At 47.6% G+C, this 23,557-nt stretch overlaps 1 protein-coding gene across 8 annotated transcripts in view; it reads left to right on the top strand.

The window, feature by feature from the left end:
- Positions 1-23,557, top strand: part of PARVA (parvin alpha) — a 208,344-nt gene that overhangs the window by 149,638 nt on the left and 35,149 nt on the right. For 5 of the 8 annotated variants that reach the window (XM_074997362.1, XM_074997358.1, XM_074997363.1 and 2 more), the window contains 2 exons: positions 4,650-4,751; positions 16,475-16,547. In XM_074997362.1, coding sequence (XP_074853463.1) covers positions 4,650-4,751; positions 16,475-16,547 — 175 coding nt within the window. Of the gene's footprint in view, positions 1-4,649; positions 4,752-16,474; positions 16,548-21,459; positions 21,648-21,825; positions 22,724-23,557 lie in introns of those variants that run through there. The other 3 variants (XM_074997356.1, XM_074997357.1, XM_074997359.1) reach the window with 3 other exon arrangements.

Below are 23,557 nucleotides of genomic sequence, written 5' to 3'. Positions count from 1 at the left end.
GTGAGAAAATCATGTCCATTGTTGACCTGCCAACCCTGAAGCCACGTTCTGTTTTCTGGATAGACTACATTTGTGAGTTTTTGCAGGCGTTTGAGAATGACACGGGCAAATGTTTTACCTGTGATGCTCAGTAATGAGATGCTCTGTAGTTGTTGCAGTCACCCTTGTCACCTTAGTTTTTATAGAGAGTGATGATGTTTGCATCTTTCTTGTCATGTGGGACATCTGCTCTCCAACATTTTAGGAGTAAATCATAGAGGAAAGCGAAGAACACAGTCTTGTTTGTCTTCAGGACTTCATCTGAGATTCTGTTGTTTCCTGGTGCTTCTCCATTGCAGGGAGCATCAAGAGCTTGAAAATGTTCCTGCTCCATAGGCTCTTCATCTAGCTGAGACATTTTTTAGAAGAGTTGGGATGAGGTTGTCAAGTTCAGGTTATATTGTACACACATGGGAATAACGACCTGAGTAGTGTTCCACCCATCTAGACATCTGCAGCTTTCTGTCTGTGATCACCTGTCCATTTAAATGCTTCACTTGGGTGACTTTGGTAATGTTTGGTCCAAGTACTTTCTTCAGTCCATCATACAAGGTTTTCATGTGACCTAAATCAGATTCCTTTTGAATATTAGAACATAGATCAGCCCAATACTTGTTTGCACACCAATTCTCTGAAGAACATATCTTGCATGTCGAAATTGATCTTTTGTGCTTTGAGATGGATTCTTTATGTTATTTAGATGTGCCTTGTGTTTTTCTTCAAGAAGAGGCCTAAGAATATCAGCATTTTCCTCAATCCAGTCTCTGTTAGAGAATTTATGTGTTCCAAAGGCAGATTTGGCACATTCGTCTATTGCATCTCTCAGCATGAACTATGCTTCATCAACTGTTTGTTGGTCAGATTTGTGTTCCGTTTCACGAGTAAGATCATCTGTGAAGATACAGTATTTCAGTTCATCTCTGGTATTGAAGGTATTGATTTTTGGCTTTTTGCATTCCTTTGTCATATAGAGTTTCTTTGGGACAATTTTCACTCTGCTGATGATCAAGGAGTGATCAGTGTCATAATCTGCGCTGTGTTACATGCATGTAAATTTGATGGCATTGAGATGTTTCCTGCATACCTGTACAAGATCAAGTTGATGCCAGTGACTGGATCTGGGGTGGTGCCATGAAACCTTGTGACACTCTTTCAAGTTAAAGAAAGTATTAGTGATGCAGAGCTGATTCTGAGAGCTGAATTTGAGAAGCCTTTGACCATTTTCGTTCATTTTCCTAATACTGTGATGATCGAGGCAGACAGGCCAGGACTGATGGTCACATCCAACTCTTGCATTGAAGTCACCAAGGATATATGGTTGTTTGCCATTTTTAAAAGAGTCAATAACTTTCTGAAGATTAAAATAAAAGTGATCTTTGTCTTCGGTGCACAACGCCAACGTGGGTGCATAAGCAGTGATGATGTTGAGCTATCCTGACTTGGTGCAGAGCCTCAAAGATATAATGCATTCTGATTCAGCTGTGGGCTTATTAATAGATAGACAGCAGATTGTTCCAAACAGCAAATCCAGCTCCGTAGAGGTGGTGTTCTTCTGAACTCAAGCCCTTCCAGAAGAAAGTATAGTTGGGTTCTTTCACTGACACAGCATCTGCCAGCCTGGTTTCTTGGAGAGCAGCAATGTCAACATTCCAGTTGTCTAGCTGTTAATCTATGACTGCTGTTTTGCATATTGAGTCAGTGTTCATAACACTGTGGGCAGATTCAAGTCCTGGACACATAGTCTGCACATTCCAGCTACCGAGCTGGGAGCAAATTGATTTATTATTTCGTTTTTTGGCGGGTATGTTATGTACATCTACTTTTCGATTTGTGGTCTATCCCCATGCACCCATTGAGGAAGGCAGATGTGACAGGTCAGCGTCTTATTGACTGGGAACCGCCCGGCTTGAGGCAGGTGGTAACTTACCAGTGGAGCGCGATGACTCCTCCCACTGACCAGTGACCCATGGGCTACGTCTACACATGCCCCAAACTTCGAAATGGCCATGCAAATGGCCATTTCGAAGTTTACTAATGAAGCGCTGAAATGCATATTCAGCGCTTCATTAGCATGAGGGCTGCTGCAGAGCTTCGAAATTGATGCGGCTTGCCGCCGCACGGCGCGTCCAGACAGGGCTCCTTTTCGAAAGCACGCCGCCTACTTCGAAGTCCCCTTATTCTCATGAGCTCATGGGAATAAGGGGACTTCGAAGTAGGCAGCATCCTTTCGAAAAGGAGCCCCGTCTGGACGCGCCACGCGGCAGCAAGGCGTTTCAATTTCGAAGCGCCGCGGCAGCCCTCACGCTAGTGAAGTGCTGAATATGCATTTCAGCGCTTCATTAATAAACTTTGAAATGGCCATTTGCATGGCCATTTCGAAGTTTGGGGCACGTGTAGACACGGCCATGGTGTCCTCCTCTTTGCCAAATGAGGAGGGCTTATAACCCATAACTGCCACTTTCCATGTTGTTTCCATGCTATCAGTAAGGATGGAGTGTCCTCTCCATTTGGCACCCTCTTACACACTGCATTGTCTGGGCTAGTGTTTGGAGCAAGTGCATTGTCCAAGCGGCACTGTCCCCCTCTTGGTCATCCCAGTTGAATCCAAAGGAAAGGCAGAAGTCAGTATGTTTGGAACTGAGGTGACTGCAAGGAGATGTTAGAAAGCAGGGTTGACAAATCCTCCCAGCTAACTGCCTTAGGGTGTCCACTCCGAGTTTTCTGTCTGGGTTTACTCTCATAGCCTTTGGATCTTCCAAACCTACCTACAAGGCAGTGGGGAATTTTCTGACCGGCTTTTCTTCCCTAGGGTGATGTAAGGAGTCACAGTCCCTTGGATGTCGATGACCAAATCATGGTTCATATGCCATTTGGATTATCCAAAATAATTCAGGGATCCAAGGATCTCAGACCCTCATCTCATGCAGAATGAGGGGGCAGAAGCTGCTCAGTCCACCCGCCTCAGCTTGTTCTACATACAATAGCTCCATTAATAAATAAAGTTGCGGAGCTTCACCATTTAGGTGGTATTTGGTACCATTAGCTAGTCTTTATTTAATCCATAGGTGGCATGGCTTTGAGCAAGCTCCCAGCGGCATGGGGAAGGAGGGCAGGGCTGAGCTCCCACCTCGTGTGCCGATGAAAATTGTTTTGCATGCCACTCTTGGAACCTGTGCTTGGGGTTGCTGACCCATTTTAGCCAGTCTGCACACATAACAACACCAGAAACTTGGTGGATCTGGGCAGTGGAGAGAATGGGAAGTCTCTGGTAACTTAAGTTGATTTGCCACCAAACCACTACCACCCTTCCCGCCATGCAGGAGGCGCTGCTGGGGAAAGGAGCATGGCCAAGTTATTCCTACAGCCCAGTGAGGCCAATCCGTGGCCAGATCTACACCAGACATTAAAGTTGATTGTAGATATGCAATTCTAGCCATGGGAATTGCATAGCTAGAATTGACTTATTTACAATTGACTTACCTGGCCATCCTCACTAAGGAAGGTCAATGGGAGAAATCCTCCCATTGACCTCTCTTATGCCTCGCAAGTTTGAGGAGTACAGGGATTGACTGCTGACCGCAGATAGTTCGATTTCGCGTGTCCCTACTAGGCACACAAAATTGAACCCTGGAAGATCAACCTTGACCAGGTTGACCTGCGTAGTCAAGGCAGACCCTCAGAGCATGTGAGTCCCACAGGAGAGAGCCAGCTGAAAAACCATCACTTAAGCTGGTAAACTACAACAAAAGAAATATAATTGAGCAAAATACCATTTGAAAATTACTGCCTTCTAGATCTGAGGTAAGACTATGTGCAACCATTACTAACCTGATTTTTTGTTAGTGATGGATCCCACAATCCTACATCTTCCCATGTAACATTTTTCAAATAAAAGCCATTAGGTTCAAACTGCGTAAAATCCTGTTGGTAAATATGCACCGTAGCAGTCAGATGGATGATATCTACCTGTAATTGTGCACCCTTAAAAATAATTTAATAGGGACTTCACCGCACTCTGGATAACTGTTTGGTTGCTTCTTTATTCCCTTCCCCATTTTCCCATATTTTGGAATTCCCCATGCAATCACTGGGTAACATTTATTTTTGCTTTCCTCTGCTCTGGGGCTATGTGCCATATCACAAAAAGTTTGGGAGAGGTGGCTGGGCTTCTGACATTGAGCCAGCAGAATCTGAATTGAAGTTGTGTTACACAGAACAGCCATCCTGAGGCTCTCACACTAACAGAAATGGACCCACGGATCCCTTTCCTCCAAGGATGAATTCACTTCCCAGTTACCAAACCTCGGCCTCCAAAGATAAGACACCCGTAACTGCAGATCTGTGCTACTTATAGCCTCCTTTCAGGGTGCTTATATGCCCACCTGTTAATTTCAGTGTCAGATCAGTTTAGTCATGATGGCATAACACAGTGTAATACCTGATGTAAGAGTAAGAAGTCACACAGATAAAGTCTATTGATTCAATTAAAAATGTTAGCATTAGTAATGTTGCCGATCTGGTTGTAATACACAATGCGTATGTCGCTTGAATGGCAAAATGAAGTATACAGTTCTAGAATATATACTCAGATGTGTCATGGTCTCTTTCAGTTTGCAGATGGTGTGTATCTAGTGCTGCTAATGGGTCTCCTTGAGGGCTATTTTGTGCCTCTGCACAGTTTTTTCTTGACTCCTGACAGTTTTGAACAAAAGGTAACTTTATTGTTGTTTTTGTATTTTTGTACAAAGAAAAACATTTCCTGTAATCCACAATACAAAACTTTTAACATAAGACTTGATTTTAAAAAAGCAATAAAGTGGTCACCACTCAGAATTCAGCATTTGCTAGCAGTTACTACCAAGTAGTATTTGAGATGCTATGGTGATTGCCTCATCTGAGTAGAAGAGGAAATTATGTTAACTGGCATATAGGCAGTGTTGCCATTGAGCAACAGTCAATATTCACATTGATTTAAAAAGGAGCTCTGTGCCTGAGTGATGGCAGAATAAAATTTTGAATGCCAAAATTGGAACATTTTAAGATTTAATGGGTTTTAAAAATATGAAGTCATATTACCTTATATGCACGCTATACAATTTTAAGACCAAACACTGTTTGAAGACTAAGGGAAATCTCTATTGACAGTCAAGGCAATTGAGCTCCATATATGGATCAAGAACAGTATTGGGACTGTACAGTGTTCAATTTTTACTATTTTATTTTTGCCAATTTTTAAATAATTTGCCAAACTAATTTTTCTCTCAATGGACGGTTGAGTCCAAATCCTATTCAGATCATGATGATCCCATTTTAAAATATTTTGGTTTGTGCCAAAAAATAATATTTGGAATAATGATTAATTCTTCGGGTATTGGCTCGTATCTATTTGAGTTAGGCGTGTGCGTGTGCGTGTGCACATGCACAGCTATTGGAAAGTTTTCCCATGCAACTACTGGGGAGCCCCTGGAGTGGCACTTAAGCAAAGCCTAAATATAACTCCTCCCTCAATTCCTTTCTTACCACCCATGAAAATTGATCTGAAGAAGTGGGTCTGTCCCATGAAAGCTCATCACCTAATCAATCACTTTGTTAGTCTTTAAAGTGCTACATGACTGCTGTTTTGTTTTGTTAGAATACAGACTAACACGGCTACCTCTCTGTTACAACCCATGAGGCTGTTCCTATTGTGGCTGTTTTAGTTCAATGTTAGGCAGTTGTCTTTCTCCTTCTGCTGCCATTTCCCTCAAGGGATTAAGGGAATGAGGAAGTCCCAGGCTTTAAGCAGTGCTATGTCTGCTTAAAGTCCATGCCAACCAGACTCCTGCCTTGGTTGTTTGGGTGAAGCTTATCAAACAGATAAATGCCATATCCACTGGGGTGTCAAGACTCAAGAGGAGCATGATTTTCAACTCCAGGCTCCCACCTCCATCCTTAGTACACAGGACACCACGCTCAGCCCGGGGCTTAGTGCCAAGAAAGGGCTCAACTTGCCTGAAACCCTTGGTGTGGCACCGTTCCCTCTCTAGGAAGCACACCTCCAAGACACCCAAGTCACGGGCACCGACACCATCAGCAGCAGCTTCATCAGTGCAGAAGGTACCAGATGCTCCTGGGGCCCGAGACCCTGATGCCCCTGCGTCACATGCACTGAGCTCTATCTTCTTGGACTCACCCAGAGTCGATGCGGTGCCAGTTGATCCTTCATTGACACCTGATACATACCAGGCAGCGTGGGGACTTATAGAGATGATAAGCTGCCCAGCACATACTGAGGCCTCTTCCCCTTAGTGAGTCTCCCAGGGTAAGCAGGCCTGTGGGCCTGTCCAAGTGCCATCACCCCCACTGCCTGTAGTCTTGGGCCCACTGTGAGTCCCAGCACAGCCAGCCGAGGTTTTGCCACTCTGACTCTCAGTGCCAGTCGCACTTGCAGCCTCCTGCCCTGTCCTGCTGGATGCAGGGCCCTTTCATGATCCAGGGCCTTCATTGCAGGTCCATCCAGTTCCAGCTCTTCACCACACTCTGCCTCCTGTACTGATGCTTAGCACTGTGCCTCACCAGTCCTGATGCCATCGCCTCGATACTCATCTTTCGGCTCCGTTGTTCATTCATGTTGGCCTCATCCTGTGGCAGTTCAGGACACACCTTGACTCTGTTCCTGCTCTCAGACTCGATCCCATTCCCTGCTCCAGTCTGGCTTCCCTCATCCCTGCAGTCAGGCTCTTGGCATCTGCCTTCTGCAGTGTGCAATGCTTCACCTCCTGCGTATTCCCTGCAGACTTCTCACTGTCAATGCAGGTCTCCGTCTTGGCACTGGTGCATTTCCCAATGCTGGTCTCATCTCAGCACCAGTCCTGTTCTCGACGCTAGTCTCATTCTTGACTCCACTCTCCTTCCCAGCACCAGTCCCACTCTCAATGCCAGTCCCATTCTCCATGCCACAGTATTTCTCAGCACCGGTCTGGGCACTGCCCTTTCTCCTAATGCCAGTCCCTGCCCCAGTGCCAGTCGACTTCTCTCCCTGTCCCAACACCAGTTCCACTCTCTTTGCTGCTCTGACCTTGTCACTCCCAGAAGATCAAGTGCCCTAAGCTAGACACTGGCTGTGTTCCTCTGGTGGCTCCTCTGGGAATGGCTGCTCCTTGGACTTACCATTCAGCCTCTTTTGCTTCGGCTCTGCAGCATCAGACCGCCATAGTCTGAAACAGGACTCGGCTACTTCCTGGTGGCCTCCTATCCAGTGGCCCTTCTGGACACCGTGGTCATACAATGAATCTCAGGGTACCAAGCCTTCTGCTTAGTCACATACAACAGCTATCTCAAAACCCCTGTGGCTAGTGTTAACTACCCACCTCCAGACTCTCGTCCTCCTCACCACGCACAGGAACCAGCACTGGTGGCACCTCTGTTGGAATCTTTGAGTTCCTCTCCAGATGGGGCGGTGGCAGGTGCTTTGATCTCAGGACCTCCACCCATGGACTTCTGAGTGCTCCAGGACTTCTCTGCTGTGCAGCCAGCAATCTCAACCTCCCAGTGGAGGAAGTTGCTGAGTCTGTCAGCCTGAACTGTGACATTCTTGACATTCTTGCTGCGGAGGAACCCTCCCATGTGGCACTTCTGTTCAATAAAACCATTATGATCACTGCTTCTACCATTTGGCAAATGCCGGCCTCTATTCCCCCTACTGCTCGTGGGATAGAGAGCAAGTACTTCATGACGTTGAAGGGGTACAAGTACATATACGCCCATTCCCCCTGCCCTGTTCCTTGGTAGTGGATGCAGTTAATGAAAGAGAGCATCAGAGTCAACACTAGACACTTGGACCTTTTCAGCAGAAAGGGCTATTCTATTATGGGCCTTATGCTCAGGAGGGCTAACTAGCTGGTCGCCCTCAGCCAATACAACTATGACTCTTGGACTGCAGCCCTGAAGTTCAAGAAATCTTTACCTGAGGACAGAGAAAAAGCTGTGCTAGTATATATACTATCAAAACAAAAAAGAAGTTAAGTAGCACTTTAAAGAATAACAAATTAATAAATTATTTTGTTAGTCTTTAAAGTGCTACTTTACTGCTTTTTCGTTTTTTTACCTGAGGACCTGAGAGAGGAGTTCTCGGCAGGAGGGCAAGGTAGTGTCATTGTCTTCAAATCTGAAATAGTTGTGGGTGAGAAATTGTCATCACCCACAACTATTTCAGATTTCAGGACAATTTATACCTTCAAATCAGTGGCACGGCTATGGGCACTCGCATGGCCCCACGGTATGCCAACATTTTTATGGCTGACCTGGAACAACACTTTCTCAGTTCTCATCCACAACACCCCTCCTCTACCTGTGCTACATTGATGACATCTTCATCATCTGGACCCATGGGAAGGAAGCTCTTGAAGAGTTCCACCATCATTTCAACAGTTTCCACCCCACCATCAACCTTAGCTTGGACCAGTCCACACAAGAGATCCACTTCCTGGACACTACTGTGCAGATAAGCAATGGTCACGTGAATATCACCCTATACCAAAAACCCATGGACCTCTATGCTTATTTACACACCTCCAGCTTCCATCCAGAGCACACTACATGATCCATTGTATACAGCCAGGCACTAAGGTACAACCGTATTTGCTTCGATCCATCAGACAGAGACAAACATCTACAAGACCTTTACCAAGCTTTCCTCAAATTACAATATGCACCTAAGGAAGTGAATAAACAGAATGACAGATCCAGATGAGTAAGCAAAAGCCACCTGCTACAAGACAGCCCTTGCAAGGAAAACAAGAGAACACCACTGGCCATCACATACAGCCCCCAGCTAAAGCTTCTCCAACGCATCATCAGTGATCTGCAACCCATCCTGAACAATGATCTGTCACTCTCACAGACCTTGGGAGGCAGGCCTGTCCTTGCCTACAGACAGCCTGCCAACCTTAAACAAATTCTCTCCAGCAACTATAGACCACAACGCAGTAACTCTAAACCTGGAACCAATCCCTGCAACAAACCTTGCTGCCAACTCTGCTCACATATCTACACCAGCGATATCATCACAGGACCTAACATCAACCATACCATCAGGGGCTCCTTTACATGCACATCTACTAATATAATATATGCCATCATGTGCCAGGAATGCCCCACTGCAATTTACATTGGTGAAACTGGACAGTCTCTACATAAAAGTAGAAATGGACATAAATAAGACATCAGGAATGGTAACAAACAAACCTGTAGGAGAACACTTCAATCTGTCTGGACACTGAGTAACAGATTTAAAAGTAGCAGTCCTACAACAAAAAATTTCAAAAGTAAAATGGAGAGAGAAATCTCTGAGCTGCTATTCATTTGCAAGTTTGACTCCATCAACCAAGAATTAAACAGAGACTGGGAGTGGCTAGCCCCTTACAAAAACAGTTTCTCTGTTCTGGAAGTTCACACCACCACATTGGAATCTGACAATGGGCCACATCCCCCTGACTGATCTGACTTGTTTTTTTCTCCTCTTCTTATGTATTCTACTGATAATGGACCGTTTCCACCCTGACTGAATAGACCTTGTCAGCTCTGGCCCTCCCTTTTACTGGGACCCACCTCTTTAAATACTCCTCTGGAACCCCACCCCCCATTCATGCATCCGATGAAGAGGGTCTTTGTCCATGAAAGCTTATGGTACAAAATATTTGTTAGTCTATAAGGTGCCACAGGACTTCTTGTTATTCTCAGTGTAAGGCATGCTACTCTCACCGCAAGCCTCCCCATCTGCAGTCTGGGGCCAGGCGTGGCCAGTCCTTCTCCAAACGCTCAAGACCAGAGTACCTGGACCACTGGATCCTACCTGCCATTTCTCAACAGACTGTCCCTTCCTTCTGGCCTGGGTGGCCATTACAGCAGACTATGTCTTTGGGATGCACCATTCCTTTCCATTCTCCTTTGCCGCCCCCACTGCCCCTCTTGCCCATGCCTCTTCAGGGACCCTTTTCATAAGCAGTGCCTCTTCCAGGAAGTACAGTTGCTTCTGGACCTGGCAGCGATGGAGGAAGTGCTCTACTCCTGATACTTTTTGGTGCCAAGGGGAAATGATTGGTTGTGACCCATCCTGGACCTCCAGGAACTCAACAAGTTTGTTGTGTCCTACAAGTTTTGCGTCGTGTCTCTAGGCACCATCATCCCCTCTCTGGATCCAGGGGACTGGTATGCCAATCTTGACCTAAAGGATACTTACTTCCACATTTCCATCCATTCATCCTGCTGGCAGTGCCTCCAGTTCACAGTGGGCCACCTGCACCTTCACTTAAGGTACCTTCCTTTTGAGCTCTGAACAGCCCCCAGAGCAGTGGTCAGCAACCTGTAGCTCCAGAGCCACATGTGGCTCTTTACAGAGTCATTTCCAGCTCTGGGCACTGCTGCTGCTGACTCCTCTTGTGGACACAGTATAACTAAGTGTAATTGGTTTAACAGACAGCAGGGCTGCTGGAAGGATCTAGCTGTTAAACCAATTAAATTTAATTCCATTATTTCAGTGACAGCAGGGTAGGGAGCTTCCCGCGCTGCAGGTGGGGGAAGTGCTAAGCCCGCAGGAGAGCAAGGATTGATGAAACTATGCAGCAGTGCTGTGAAGGAGGCAGCAGCCATGCAGGAGCAGCGGCAGTGCATGCACCTGGAGGAGCTCATTGGCTGAGGCGGGTTAATCCAGGGGATGGGAGGTGGGTTTGAGGCTGAGAGGGGTTAAGCCTCGGAATGGGGAGTGTTGAGGCTGAGAGAGATTTGTGGGATGGGAGAAAAGCTTGGGGATGGGGGGGACAGATCTGGGGCCTGAGGGAGGTAGAGTCTGGTAATTGAGGAGGGCATGGAGGGTTGATGTGAACATTGCTCCTTCCTGCTTAAAAGCCTAACGCTAGGCACAGCATTTTTTGCTGTCCAATCCAGGGGTGAAAGTAACTTAAACTTTCTAACTTGTACAAATCATTGTGTGCATGCTGCTCTTAAACAAGGGTTACAGAAAGCACAGTTTGATGTTATTTATTAAAGACTGTCTCGTATTCACATGCTTTGTGGCTCTTGAAGTATCGATTTTGTAACTGAATTTGAAAAAATGGCTCTTCTCACCATTTTGGTTGCAGACCCCTGCCCTAGGTTGTTTACCAAACGTATGGCAGTGGCATCTTCCTCCACCACCGTAGTGTCCAGGTCTGCCTGTATATGGATGACTGGCTCCTATGTAGCCACTCTTCATGTCAGGTGAAGTCTCAGGTGACGTTCACTGGACAGACTCTGGACAGGCTGGGCCTACTTCTCAACACAACAAAGTCCTTTCTGATCATTACTCAACCACTCTGCTCAACGTGCACGACCTCCATACCATTTGCCTCGCTTGTCTGATGTTTCTACTCACCTCTATGGCCACTGTGTGGCAGTCCTGGTGGACAGTACAATGGCTAGGTGCTACATCAACCAGCTGAAGCAGGGCTCCTCCCCACTCTGCCCAAAAGCTCTGCCCTTGTAGGAGCTTTGCATAGCTCACTCTATTCACCCAGATGCGTCCTTCACCTAGAGGTGTCCTATCTCCTGGGCATTCAGAACCAGCTGGCGGACTGTCTCGGTTGCAGTTCTTGGCCCACGAGTGGTCAATCCACGTGAATGTCCTCCACTTGATCATCTGAAAGTGGGGCTTTCCCCGACTGGACCTCTTCTCAGCTTGGAGCAACTGCAAGTGTCCTGCATTCTGCTCCTTCTGGGGCCTCAACCCAGGTTCTGTAGCAAATGCTTTCCTGATACCCTGGACCCCAGGACTGCACTACGCAATTCCTCCATTTTCCCCTTGAGCACAAGGTGCTTCTCAAGGTTTGCAGGGACAGGGCAGACATGATCACATAGCCCCAGCACAAGCTCGCTAACACTGGTATCCCATGCTGATGGAGCTCTCCATGCTTCCAATCATTCAACTTTTCCAGTTTCTGGACCTCATCATGCAGAACCAAGGCCACCTTCGTCACCCAGACCTCTGGTTTCTCCACCTCATTGTGCAGTGGTTTGGTGTTGAATCCCACAGAGCAGGCTTGCTCGGGCTAGAGCAGCATGTTCTCTTCAGAAGCGGCAAGACTTCTACCTAACTGTCCTACCTAGCCAAATGGATGTTAATCAGCACAACCTCATACCTCTGTCCCACAAGTGCAGGATTACCTCATTTCCCTGAAGCAGCAAGGCCTTCTTTGATCCCTTCATAAAGGTTCATCTGGTAACCATCATGGCCTTCCATCCTGGAGAGGGCAGGTGCTCTGTTTTCACACACCTTATGGTGGGGGCATTTCCCCAAGGGAATGGACCAAATTCACTTGCCAGTTCACCAGCCAGTCCCAAAATGGAACCTTAACCTGGTGCTTCGGGTGCTTATCTCCCCCCTGCTTTCAAACCTCTGGCTCCTTGTTCTTTCCCCTGCCTCTCCTGGAAAGTGGCCTTCCTGGTGGCTATCATTTCTGCCAGAAGGGTGTCCGAACTCTGGGCTCTCACATCAGAGCCCCTGTGCCTGGTGTTCCATGAGGACAAGGTCCAACTGCACACTTACCTGGCTTTCCTGTCGAATGTGGTCTTTGGGTTCCATACTAGCCAGGACATTTTCGTACCTCTCTTCTACCCTAAGCCTCATAGCTCCCAGCAGGAGCAGCAGCTGCACTCTGTCAATGTGAGATGGGTGCTTGCCTTCTGTCTTGACCGGACAAAGCCCTTCTGTAATACCTCACAGCTCTTTGTGGCCATTACTGAGTGCACGAAGGGGCTCCTGGTTTCATCCTGGATCACGTTCTGTATACAGGTGTGCTATGAGCTCGCTAAAGTTTCCCCACAGCCTGTCACAGTGCACTCTATGCAAGCTCAGGTCTCTTTAACTGCCTTCCTGATGCATGTTCGTCTCCAGGAAATCAGTCATGCTGCTACACAGTCCTCTGTGCATACCCTCACATCTCACTATGCAATTGTGCAGCAGTCCAGACAAGACACAGCCTTCAGAGCTGCTGTCCTAGAGTCAGCCACGTGTTGACTCTGACCCCTCCTCCTGGGCTTAGCTTGGAAATCCCTAACTCAAATATTAACAGAGAGGGAACCATGCTAATCTGTATACTGTCAAAACAAAAAAGCAGTAAAATAGTACTTTAAAAACTAACAAAATAGTTTATTAGGTGATGAGCTTTCATGAGACAGACCCACTTCTTCAGACCATAGCCATACCAGAACAGACTCATATTTAAGGCATAGAGAACCAAATATAGTAATCAAGGTTGACAAATCAGAAAAAAATTGTCAAGGTAAGCAAATCAGAGAGCAGAGGGGCTGGGCGGGGGGAGAGGAGTTGAGAAATAGATTAAGCCAAGTATGCAAAAGAGCCCCTATAATATCCCAGAAAATTCGCATCCCAGTTCAAACCACATGTTAATATGGCAAATTTGAATATAAAATGGAGTTCAGCAGCCTCTCTTTCAAAAGTAGTGTGAAAATTCCTCTTCAGTAAGATACAAACTCTTAAGTCATTAACAGAATGGCCCACTCCATTAAAATGTTGGCTGACCAGTTTGTGAATCAGGAGTGTTTTTATGTTGATTTTGGGAAGTAAATAGAATAATCCAGGATGAGGCTCAAATGGTGTGTCTGAGTGAATAAGGTCCCAAGTAGCAGCAGGGAGTTCCTTAGGGAGTTGTTGTAATTTCTTTTGGAATTCCAAAGTGGGATCAGAGGAAAGGGGTCTGTATAATGTGGTGTTGGAGAGTTGTCTGGCTGCCTCCTGTTCATAGTCTGACTTATTCATGATGACAACAGCACCCCCTTTGTCAGCTGGTTTGATTATAATGTCTGGGTTATTTTTGAGGCTTTGGACAGCATTACATTCAACATAGTTGAGACTGTGTGTCATTTGGCATTGTTTGCGTATAATGTCAGTCTGAGCACAGTTGCGGAAGCAATGCACATAGAAATCCACACTGTCGCTACGACCGTCAGGGGAGTCCACATAGAGTTCTTCTTCTTTTGGTGTTGGTGGGGGGATTGAGAGAGTCAGACTGTTGTTCATAGCTGTGTTGGAAGAATTCCTTTAGACAGAGGCGGCGAAAGAAGGCTTCAAGGTCACCACAGAATTGTATTAAGTTTGTGGAGGCAGTAGGGCAGAAGGAAGAACCCCGGGGTAAGAGAGACTCTTCTGCTGGGCTGAGTTGGTAGCTGGAAAGGTTAACAATATTGTTAGTTGAGCTGTCATTACTGTAGTTGTAGTATCCTGAGGTATGAAATAATTTAGAAAATTTATTCTCTTTTCTTTTTTGTAGGAAGTGGAAGTGTGTTTTATAAATTTCTCGTCTAGTGCAAGTGAAGCCTCATTCTGTGGGGTCTTCTGTGTATGCCTGATTGTTGATGAGAATTTCAAGTTCAGAGAGTTCATTTTTAATCATCTTTTGTTTATTGTAAAGAATTTTGATCAAGTGGTTCGTCAGTGTCTTAGAGAGCGGGTTGCATAGATGCTCGCTGTAGTCGGTATAGTACGTTGATTGTAATGGGTTTTTCACTGTCAGTCCCTTGGGTACAATGTCCATTTTCTTGCATTTGGAGAGAAAGATGATGTCTGTCTGGATCTGGGCGAGTTGTTTCATGTAGTTGATGGCTCTCCACTCCAAATGGCTAAATGTAGTGCCTTGCATGTTGATTAGTAACAGAGAGAAAGCCGTGCTAGTCTATATACTATCAAAACAAAAAACAGTAAAGTAGCACTTTAAAGACTAACAAAATAATTTATTAGGTGAGCTTTTGTGGGACAGACCCACTTCTTCAAATCATAGCCATACCAGAACAGACGCAATATTTAAGGCACAGAGAACCTAGTAATCAAGGTTGACAAATCAGAAAAAAAAATTATCAAGGTTAGCAAATCAGAGAGTACAGGGGCGGGGAAGGGGAGTCAAGAATTAGATTAAGCCAAGTATGCAAAAGACCCCCTATAATGACCTAGAAAATTCAAATATATATGATATAACTCCAATAGATATGAGCAAGCACTCAAAGAAGCGAAAAACAGTTTTAACTGTGTTCTTCAAGATGTGTTTCTCATATCTGTTCAAAACCCACCCTCCTGCCCCACTGTCAGAGTGGACAGCACAAAGGAACTGAGGGATGGCAGGTCAGCTGGATCATATCTAGGCTTTGCATAGGTGCCTGTAGCAACCTCAGCCCGGGGCAGTTGCCCCTTCTAGGTGGCGTAGGCCGCCACAGCTTGCCCTCTCCACGTCTGGCTGACCCTGGGTCCTCATCCTCTGTAAGGGACAGATCGAAGCAAGCCAGCAGTTAGGAAGCCTGACCCTCAGTTCAGGGTGGGGCAGCAGGTAAACAGTTAGCCACAGCTAGCTTGGTGGCTTGGGAGAGGCAAGGGGCTGCATCTCTAGGGAGCTGAGGTAGGGGGACGCAGGCTCTCCCACTCCACTGAGTCCCGGCCTGGGGCCCTAACGATCGCGCTCACCCTGAGCTTGGTAGTGGGGACCAGGCCACAACACACCACCATGGGCTCACATGGAGTGTCCCCTGGGCCACTTCCTACCTCAGCCTCCATTGGTGCTGGGTACCAGCTGATTCAGGCTGGCGGTTCTCTTCTGAGTAGGTAGCCTTTGGTAGGTCTGGCCAGTCAGGCATCTCAATGTCATTCGGGTAGTCCACCAGAGGCCTCAGTGCTGCGGGTGTCAGGCAGGACTCCAGGACCGTGCTCATCTGTGTCCCCAGGGTAACTGGCCACAGGCAGCCCCTCTGGCCCTGGCAGGGCCTCGGGGGAGGGGGCCCGCTGCAGATACAAGGGCCCCGGTAGATCAGGGAAGTCAGGGTACTGGCCCAACAGCAGGCTGGGCTGTGGCTGCCTAGGCTGGTCTGGGCAACTGGGGGGCAGGTCTTTCTGGCCCACCATTCGCCACCTGGTCCCCCAGTCCTGGTGCCCAGGAGCCTGGTCAGGGCCCTCTGCCCTGCTTGGAGGCCAGTCTTTTGATGGGCCTTGAGCCCCACCCCTGGCCCTTCTGGCCCCAGGTGCTGCTCTCTGAGGGGCAGGGCCCCAGTGCTCAGGCTCAGGGACCGCCAGCCAGGGTCTCGGAGTGGCCTCCTCCACCTCTGAGTCAGGGGAAGGCCACAGCACCTCACTACAGTGCCACTCCAGCAGGCTCCCCAGGTGCTAGGAAGAATATTGCAACAGCCATGCACACGCACATGCACACACCTAACTCAAATAAATATCAGCAACACATCTTGAAAAACAATAGTTACAATGTTGAGTAACCGTTTTTTCTGTTTTCTATGTGCCAGGTCCTCTGATGTAGGGAGCCAGCACAGCTTACTATTTGGCTCTGTAGAGTTAAACATAGCTTATGCTGACCGTGAACACTGGGCAAGAAACAATGTACAATAGTGAATGTGTTCGTTATATTACCAGGTCGTGAATGTGTCCTTTTCATTTGAGCTAATGCAAGATGGAGGGTTGGAGAAACCAAAACCAAGACCAGAAGGTATCCTGCTTTATTTATGTATTATACATCTTTTTATCGGTTTAAGAGTGCAGTCAGTCCTGTCCTGTGCTGTGGTAGGGTGGAATGAAAGGACAAAACATTCTTAATCCACAAAAGTAGAGTGTGAAGTCCATCTCCAGTGCTGAAGCAATCCGTGGTTAGGGTATGTGTCTAGCTCTCTTTCAATCAGCAGCAAACACTGCATTGGGGTACATGCTTCTCAGAGGAGCAGTATAGTCCCTTCAGCATGTGTTCCTCAGCCCCTCCCTGACAATTTCTTGCCAGTAAGAGTGCTTTTGCGAAGGACACAATGGATGATATTTCTGCTCTGGCCAGGGCAGGACTTTTCTGTCACACACTGGACAGAGGGTACTGGTAGTATGAAAAAATTATCTGTGAATTGCATTGTCCACACATCTGGGTAAACTTACGTCCTCCCATTTCACGTTCACCTGTCGAACCCTCCAAATCATGCAACAAAATTCATAAGGGTTGCACTGAAGACTTATTCATTGTGGTAGAAAAAGAAGCATCAAATATACATTGCCTTTAAACACAGAGCCTAATTGTGAAAGCTCAAAATATTTTAAATTTATCTGAGCTAATGTTCCCTTGTCTTCATGAGATGACTTTTTATGCTGATGCATTTTCAAGCTTGCATCTTATGCTGGTTAGCTTATAGGCTAAAGACTTTGAGACTCAGGGTGTCGGGGACGGAAAGCAGGACCACGAGAGTCATGCCATTGGTTTTAGCAGAACCAGAATTTCACTCCTTCATTCTCATATGCAAGACATTAGTTTAAGCAATTAGTTAAGGCAATCCAGGACCTGACGCACCCCATGACAGGGCATGGAGTGCCATTGTGGCTCATAGAATACTAGGGCTGGAAGGGACCTTCGGAGGTCATCTAGTCCAGATGTCTGCCTGAGGCAGTATCAACCCTAACTAAATCATCCCAGCCAGGACTTTGTCAAGCTGGGACTTAAAAACTTGTAGAGATGGAGATTTCACCACATATATAGGTAAAGTATTCCAGTGCTTCACCCGCCTTCTGGTGAAATAGTTGTTTCCTAATATCCAGCCTACACCTCTCCTTCTGTAACTTCAGACCATTGCTCCTTATTCTGCAATCCGTCACTACTGAAAACAGCCTCTCTCCACTTCCTTAAAGCCCCCCTTCAGGAAGTTGAAGGTTGCTATCAAACCGCCCCTCACTCTTCTCTTCTGCAAACTAAATAAGCCCAAATCCCTTAGCCTCTCCTCATAGGTCATGTTCTCCAGTCCCATAATCATTTTCATTGTCCTCTCCTAGACCTGCTCCAAGGCATCCAAATCCTTTCTATACTGGAAGGCCCAGAACTGTACGCAGTGCTCTAGATGTGGTCTCCCCAGTGCCGAATAGAGAGTAATAATATCTTCTCTAGATCTGCTGGAAATGCTTCTCCTATACACCCCAATATGCCATTAGCCTTCTTTGCTACAAAGGCACACAGTTGACTCATATCCAGCCTTTCATCCACCATAATTCCCAGGTCCTTTTCTGCTACACTGCTACTTAACTAGTCAGTACCCAGCCTGTAACAATGCTTGAGATTCTATCATCCCAAGTGTAGGACTCTGCACTTCTCCTCGTTGAACCTCATCAGATTTCTTTTGACCCAATCCTCCAACTTACCATATTAGCTTCCAAGCAGATCCTGCCCATCAGTTCTCTCAGGGAGTCAAAGTCTGCTCTTCTGAAATCAGGGACCTGTATTGTACTGCTCACCTTTCTTCCTTTTGTTAGAATCCTGAAATCTACCATTTCATGATCACTGCAGCCTCACTTGAGTTTATGCCCTTCCATGATGGCGCTCCGGTTATGTGAGTCATCCCACCAAGTTTCCATCGCTGTAGCCCTGCCCTGGCCCATGGTTCTATCTCCCATTTTGAGTAGTGGTGGCAGGGACTTCCTCTCCCTTTCCAGAGAAATAAGGACAGCAATTTGGGCCACTCTTATCCTCTCAGAAGTAGCACCCCTCTTTTCCTCTTCTCCTCACCCCTGCTTGTTATATGCACATATTCTTCTCTTGGGAGATCAAGGGTTCCTCTAAAAGGCAGGAATGGCAGCAAGACCTGGCCCAGTACTTATACCCAAGCCATTGGGGATCTGTGTTCTGGGACCACTGCACTCCTCACCCCTGCCGCCCCACACACACACTCTTTTCCTGGGTGGTGCTGGCTGGATTTATCCAGCACAGTAAAGTATGGCAGTAACATCCCATGGAGGTGAATAAGACAGTACAGTTTTTCTATATGTATTGCTTCAGATTGTCTTCAGACTAAGGCTGTCATCGCTGCATCACCTATACTATGGTCATATTTTCAACTCTTTCTTTGATAACAGCTAAAGACTCAGTCCCAGTCTACATGAAAAAGGTCAACCCAGCTACATTGATCAGGGCAGTGTGTGAAAAATCCACGCCCCAGTGCGCCGTACGTAACAAAGCCTCACTCCCAGCGTAAACAGCATTAGTTGATGGAAGAAATCTTCCGGTGACTAGCTGTCATCTCTCAGGGAGGTGGATTATGTACACCAACAGGAGAAACCCTTGTGTTGGCATAGGTACTGTCTATGCTGACCCACTACAGTGCAACAGTTGCAGCTGTGCTGCAATAACATTACAAATGTAGACAAGCCCTTACTTTAAAAAAAAACAAACAACAAACAAACAAACAAACAAGTTACAAGTCTGCCATAGTCGTAAGCCTCTAAAGTCTCTCTAACAGTCTCTAGGTGTTATCAAGGAAAAAGTTGAAAATATGCATCTGATGAAGCGCATCTTTGCCCACGAAAGCTTATGCTCCAAAATATCTGTTAGTCTCTGAGGTGCCACAGCACTTCTTGTTCTCAACCATAGCATAGATGATCCAGTGATGACACAGGCCTCAGGAGCTGGGGTTGCAGGCACAGACCTTTAGTGCTTCATTTCTTGTGATGGTTGAGACTATTTTGGGCACATCTGATTTAGGCAAATTCATGAGAACTCTATCACAAGCATTGGACCAATCAAAGTAAGGGGGTGGAAATAATAAAATCTATCGTTGCAAGTAAAACAGAGTGTAGCTGTGATCTCCCACTCCTGGCTGAAGATTTAAAATTCTTATGGCATTTTAGTTTTTCAGGTATTTATTGCCCTCGGAGTCAGCTAATTTTTCCAGTATAAATAAAGCCATAGGGTCATTTCAGTATATATATTCCATTTCTTGTGCAATTATTGAAATGCTTAATATGAAACTTCCTGCCCAATGTGAATGGAAAAATGCTTCTGTTTTATGTGTTGTTACATTGGGCACAATGCCCAGGCTTAAAATTTCCAGAGAGCAAAAGACCATTGGAAGGGATCTTACTATAATATGTATACTAAGTAGTCCTAAAAGTCCTACCCAGCTTCTATAAAATTTCTGTTGAATAAATGCTGCAGAATATGAAAAACATGTAGAAAAATAGTGAATATAGTAAATAAATTAACGTATCTTCATCCTATCAACTTTTCAAGGGTCAACAATTTATTTCTGTTATTTGCAACGTATTTTGCAATATATACAATGAAAGTATGTCCTGCCCCCTTTCTTTTATCTTTTACTACTACTTTGTATTCAAAAGACATTCTGTAGATATTATGCTAAATGTTATTAGACAAAAATTTCAGAAAGAGAAGTATAAAGTTAGACTCTGAAGTCCATGTTTAATTGCCTAAGGTTGGGACTTTCAAAGCACCTGAATGATTTGCCTTGCATTGAAGTCAACTTGCATTCAAGTCAATGTGGACTGAGAAACTTAAATGTAGATTTCCCATTTTTGGCCAGCACTCTGGCAGAAGATAGACTCCATGACTCATGGTTCAGATTCTGCTTAGATTTTCATCGTACTAATACTCATGAGAATCTTTGCTCTCAGTTTATGCCTCTTCATCCTTAACTGAATGAAGCACTGTCACATGCAAGCTCCTTCTGGATGACAATTTTAGAAGCCAACAATGAAAAGCAGCTATTACGAGAAAAATCTGATAAAATTATGCTTCTATAAATATTTAATATGGTTCTACGGAAATGAATAAAATTCATAAAATTCAGTGTTATGGAACTGAATAGAAATGAATTGAATAGAAATCTTTATAGAGATTTTTTTAACCACCCTGTAGAATTCTGGAGAGGCAATGAAATTTTCAGATATGTTTTATGGGGTGGTTCAAAAATGTTTTTGTAGTTTTCCATTAAGTTCTGTCAGACTCCTCTGTCAGGAAGTAAAGGGAGAGAGTGTCATATGACTCCAAGGCTGTGTCTACACTACAAAATAACTTCCAAGTTGCTTACTTTGAAGTAGAGCATCTACACACAAAATGCACCCTCCCTTACTTCAAAGTAGGCTTCCTCCTACTTTGAAGTCAAGCGTCTACACACAAGTAGCCCCTACTTTGAAATAAGGGGCCAGGAAATGATGAAGGCATGGGGTTGCATGGTCAACAAGCATGTCCGGGCCCGCAGCCAGCCGGCCCCTTAAAGGGCCCCCCCAACACCCACACCCTGCACACACTCAAGCTGACAGGCTGTCAACAGCAGCAGAATACGTGCTAGGGAGAACAGACGGAGACCGTGGCCGCTCACACCCTCCCCAAGGACGATGCCCTCTCCACCCTGGTCAGCCTGCTGGCCATGCTGGTCGCCCTGCTATGACAGCGGCACGTCCGGGTCACCTGCATGGGACCCAGCCTCCAGGGGCTAGCCACAGCTCTGCTGCCCCTCTCCCATTCTCCCCCCACGAGCCGGCACCAGTGACCCTTCACCACTAGCACCCAATGGTGGGACCAGCTGGTGCTGGAGGACTGGGATGACGAGTAGAGGCTGAGGATCTTCCACGTGACCCACCAGACATTCAAGAACTTCTGACACTGGCTCACCCCAGTTCTCCAGCAGTGGGACAACCGGATGCAGCCAGCACTCCCAGTGCAGAAGAGGGTGGCTGTTGCACTATGGCAGCTGGCCACCCCAACAGCCACAAGTGCATCGGCCACCAATTTGGAGTTGGCAAGGCCACCGTCAGAGCAGTGCTGATCGAGGTACATCTGGCCCCCACCATGGACTTACCCTCGGGAGGAGACAACTGGGAAAGGGGAAGGGGGCCCCTGGTGGGGGAGGCAAGGGGCAGAGGGGCCTCCTGGTCGTACGGGGAAGTGGCAGGGGATGGGGGGTGCTCCCAGTCAGGCATTCATGGACATCTCCTCCTCCCCCCCGCAGGTGGTCCAAGCCATCAACATGGTGCTCTTGCAGTGCGTCATGATCCTGGGGGACCTGGATGCCGCCCTCGTGGTTTGCGGACCTGATCTTCCCCAATTGTTTCGGAGCCCTGGACAGGACGCACGTGGCAATCCAGGCTCCGGACCAAAGCAGTGGTGCCTACATTAAAAGGAAGAGGTACCACTTGGTGGTACAACAGGCCCTGGTGGACACGAGGGACCATTTCCTGGATGTGTGTGGGAGGTAGACAGACAGGGCCCATGGCTCCCAGTTGTTTTGGAATTTGTGGCTGGGATGCTGGATGCTGGAGGGAATGTATGTCCCCCTGCGGGAGCTCCCACTTAGGGACATCACTATGCCCACTGCATCATGGCCAACGCCCCATACCCACTGCACCTGTGGCTCATGTGGCCCTATACCGGACGCACCACGCCAGCCCAGGACACCTTTAATGGTTGCCTCATCCATGCCAGGGGCACAGTCGAGCAGGCGTTTGGGAGGCTGAAGGGGAAGTTTCACTGCCTCCTCACCAGGCTGGATGTCAGCCTCCCGAATGTCCCCTCGATGATCACTGCCTGCTGGGCCCTCCACAACCTTGTGGAGGGCCACGGAGAGCCCTTTATCCAGTGCTGGGCCACTGACCCTGAGGCTGGGTATGAGCAGTTGCCCTCTGCCCCATGCTGTGAGGCACAGAGGTATGGGATCAGGGTCTGGGAGGCCCTGTGCCAGGTCTTCACACAGGGCTTGCCCTGACCCCTCCAGCCACACTCTGCACCACACACCACCCCACCTCCACACCCCTTACACTCCCTGCCTCACCAAGCTTCCACCATGAACCAGGGACACAGGGTTAAGGTGAAAACAATGGACTTTGCTGTGGGGAATAAAGTATTTCACAAAACACGATGGAACATGGTAACCTATTTGGTGTGCACAGGGGGAATGGTCGGAAGGAGGAGGCAGGGCCTTAGTTGGGGGCCTGTACTGGGAAGGGGTGGGATGGGAGAAGAGTCAGTCACCCAGAGGCATAGGGGGCTGGGAGCCTCGTTGGCCATGGTCATCCCTGTGGCCCCAGATCTGGGGCCTCCTGCTGGGCTGCGACTGGGCCGGGACCACGGGGAGGTAGGGCTGGGGTCAGGGTGCAGCAGGCTCGGCTTCTGCAAGGTGTTTAGGGGGGCCGCTGGGGCTGGGCCAAGTGCACCTGCCTCAGCCAGCGGCCACCGAACCAGCTTGAGGCAGTCGGCTGGTTCCAGGTCTGCCACACAGTGGACAGCTGCGGGGGGGGCGCGGTGTGTGGCTGTGGGAGAGGTGGCTGCGGGTCAGGCTGGTGCAAGGGCGGGAGGCTGGGCAAGGTGGGCGGCCAAGGCCTGGGCCACGGTGTCCATGCTATCAGCCGGCCTCACCCACATCTCCCACTCCATAGCCAGCCAGCCCCAAAGCACCCCCGTCATCTCCCGTACAGCCGCCCGGTTGGCGGCCACCTCCCCATCCCTCCAGCGTCATCTCTGGGAGGCCCAGCCGTGGCTGTGGGGGGGATGCAGGCTGGGGCGATGGGGCGGCCTCCCAGCCCCCCCGCGACTGTGTCCCACTCTGAAAGGCTGTGGCAGCTGACCAGCAAAGGACCTGTGGAGACAGGAGGGGACAGGGGGATGGCCCATGAGTGATGGTTTCCAACCCATGGGGGGAGGACTGGGGCCCCTGCCCCTTTGAGCCCTGCCCTGCTCCCCTGATG

This window comes from Carettochelys insculpta, chromosome 6 (assembly GCF_033958435.1).
Source record: "Carettochelys insculpta isolate YL-2023 chromosome 6, ASM3395843v1, whole genome shotgun sequence".
Taxonomy (NCBI): domain Eukaryota; kingdom Metazoa; phylum Chordata; order Testudines; family Carettochelyidae; genus Carettochelys; species Carettochelys insculpta.
This window is presented reverse-complemented; position numbering and strand designations above follow the sequence as displayed.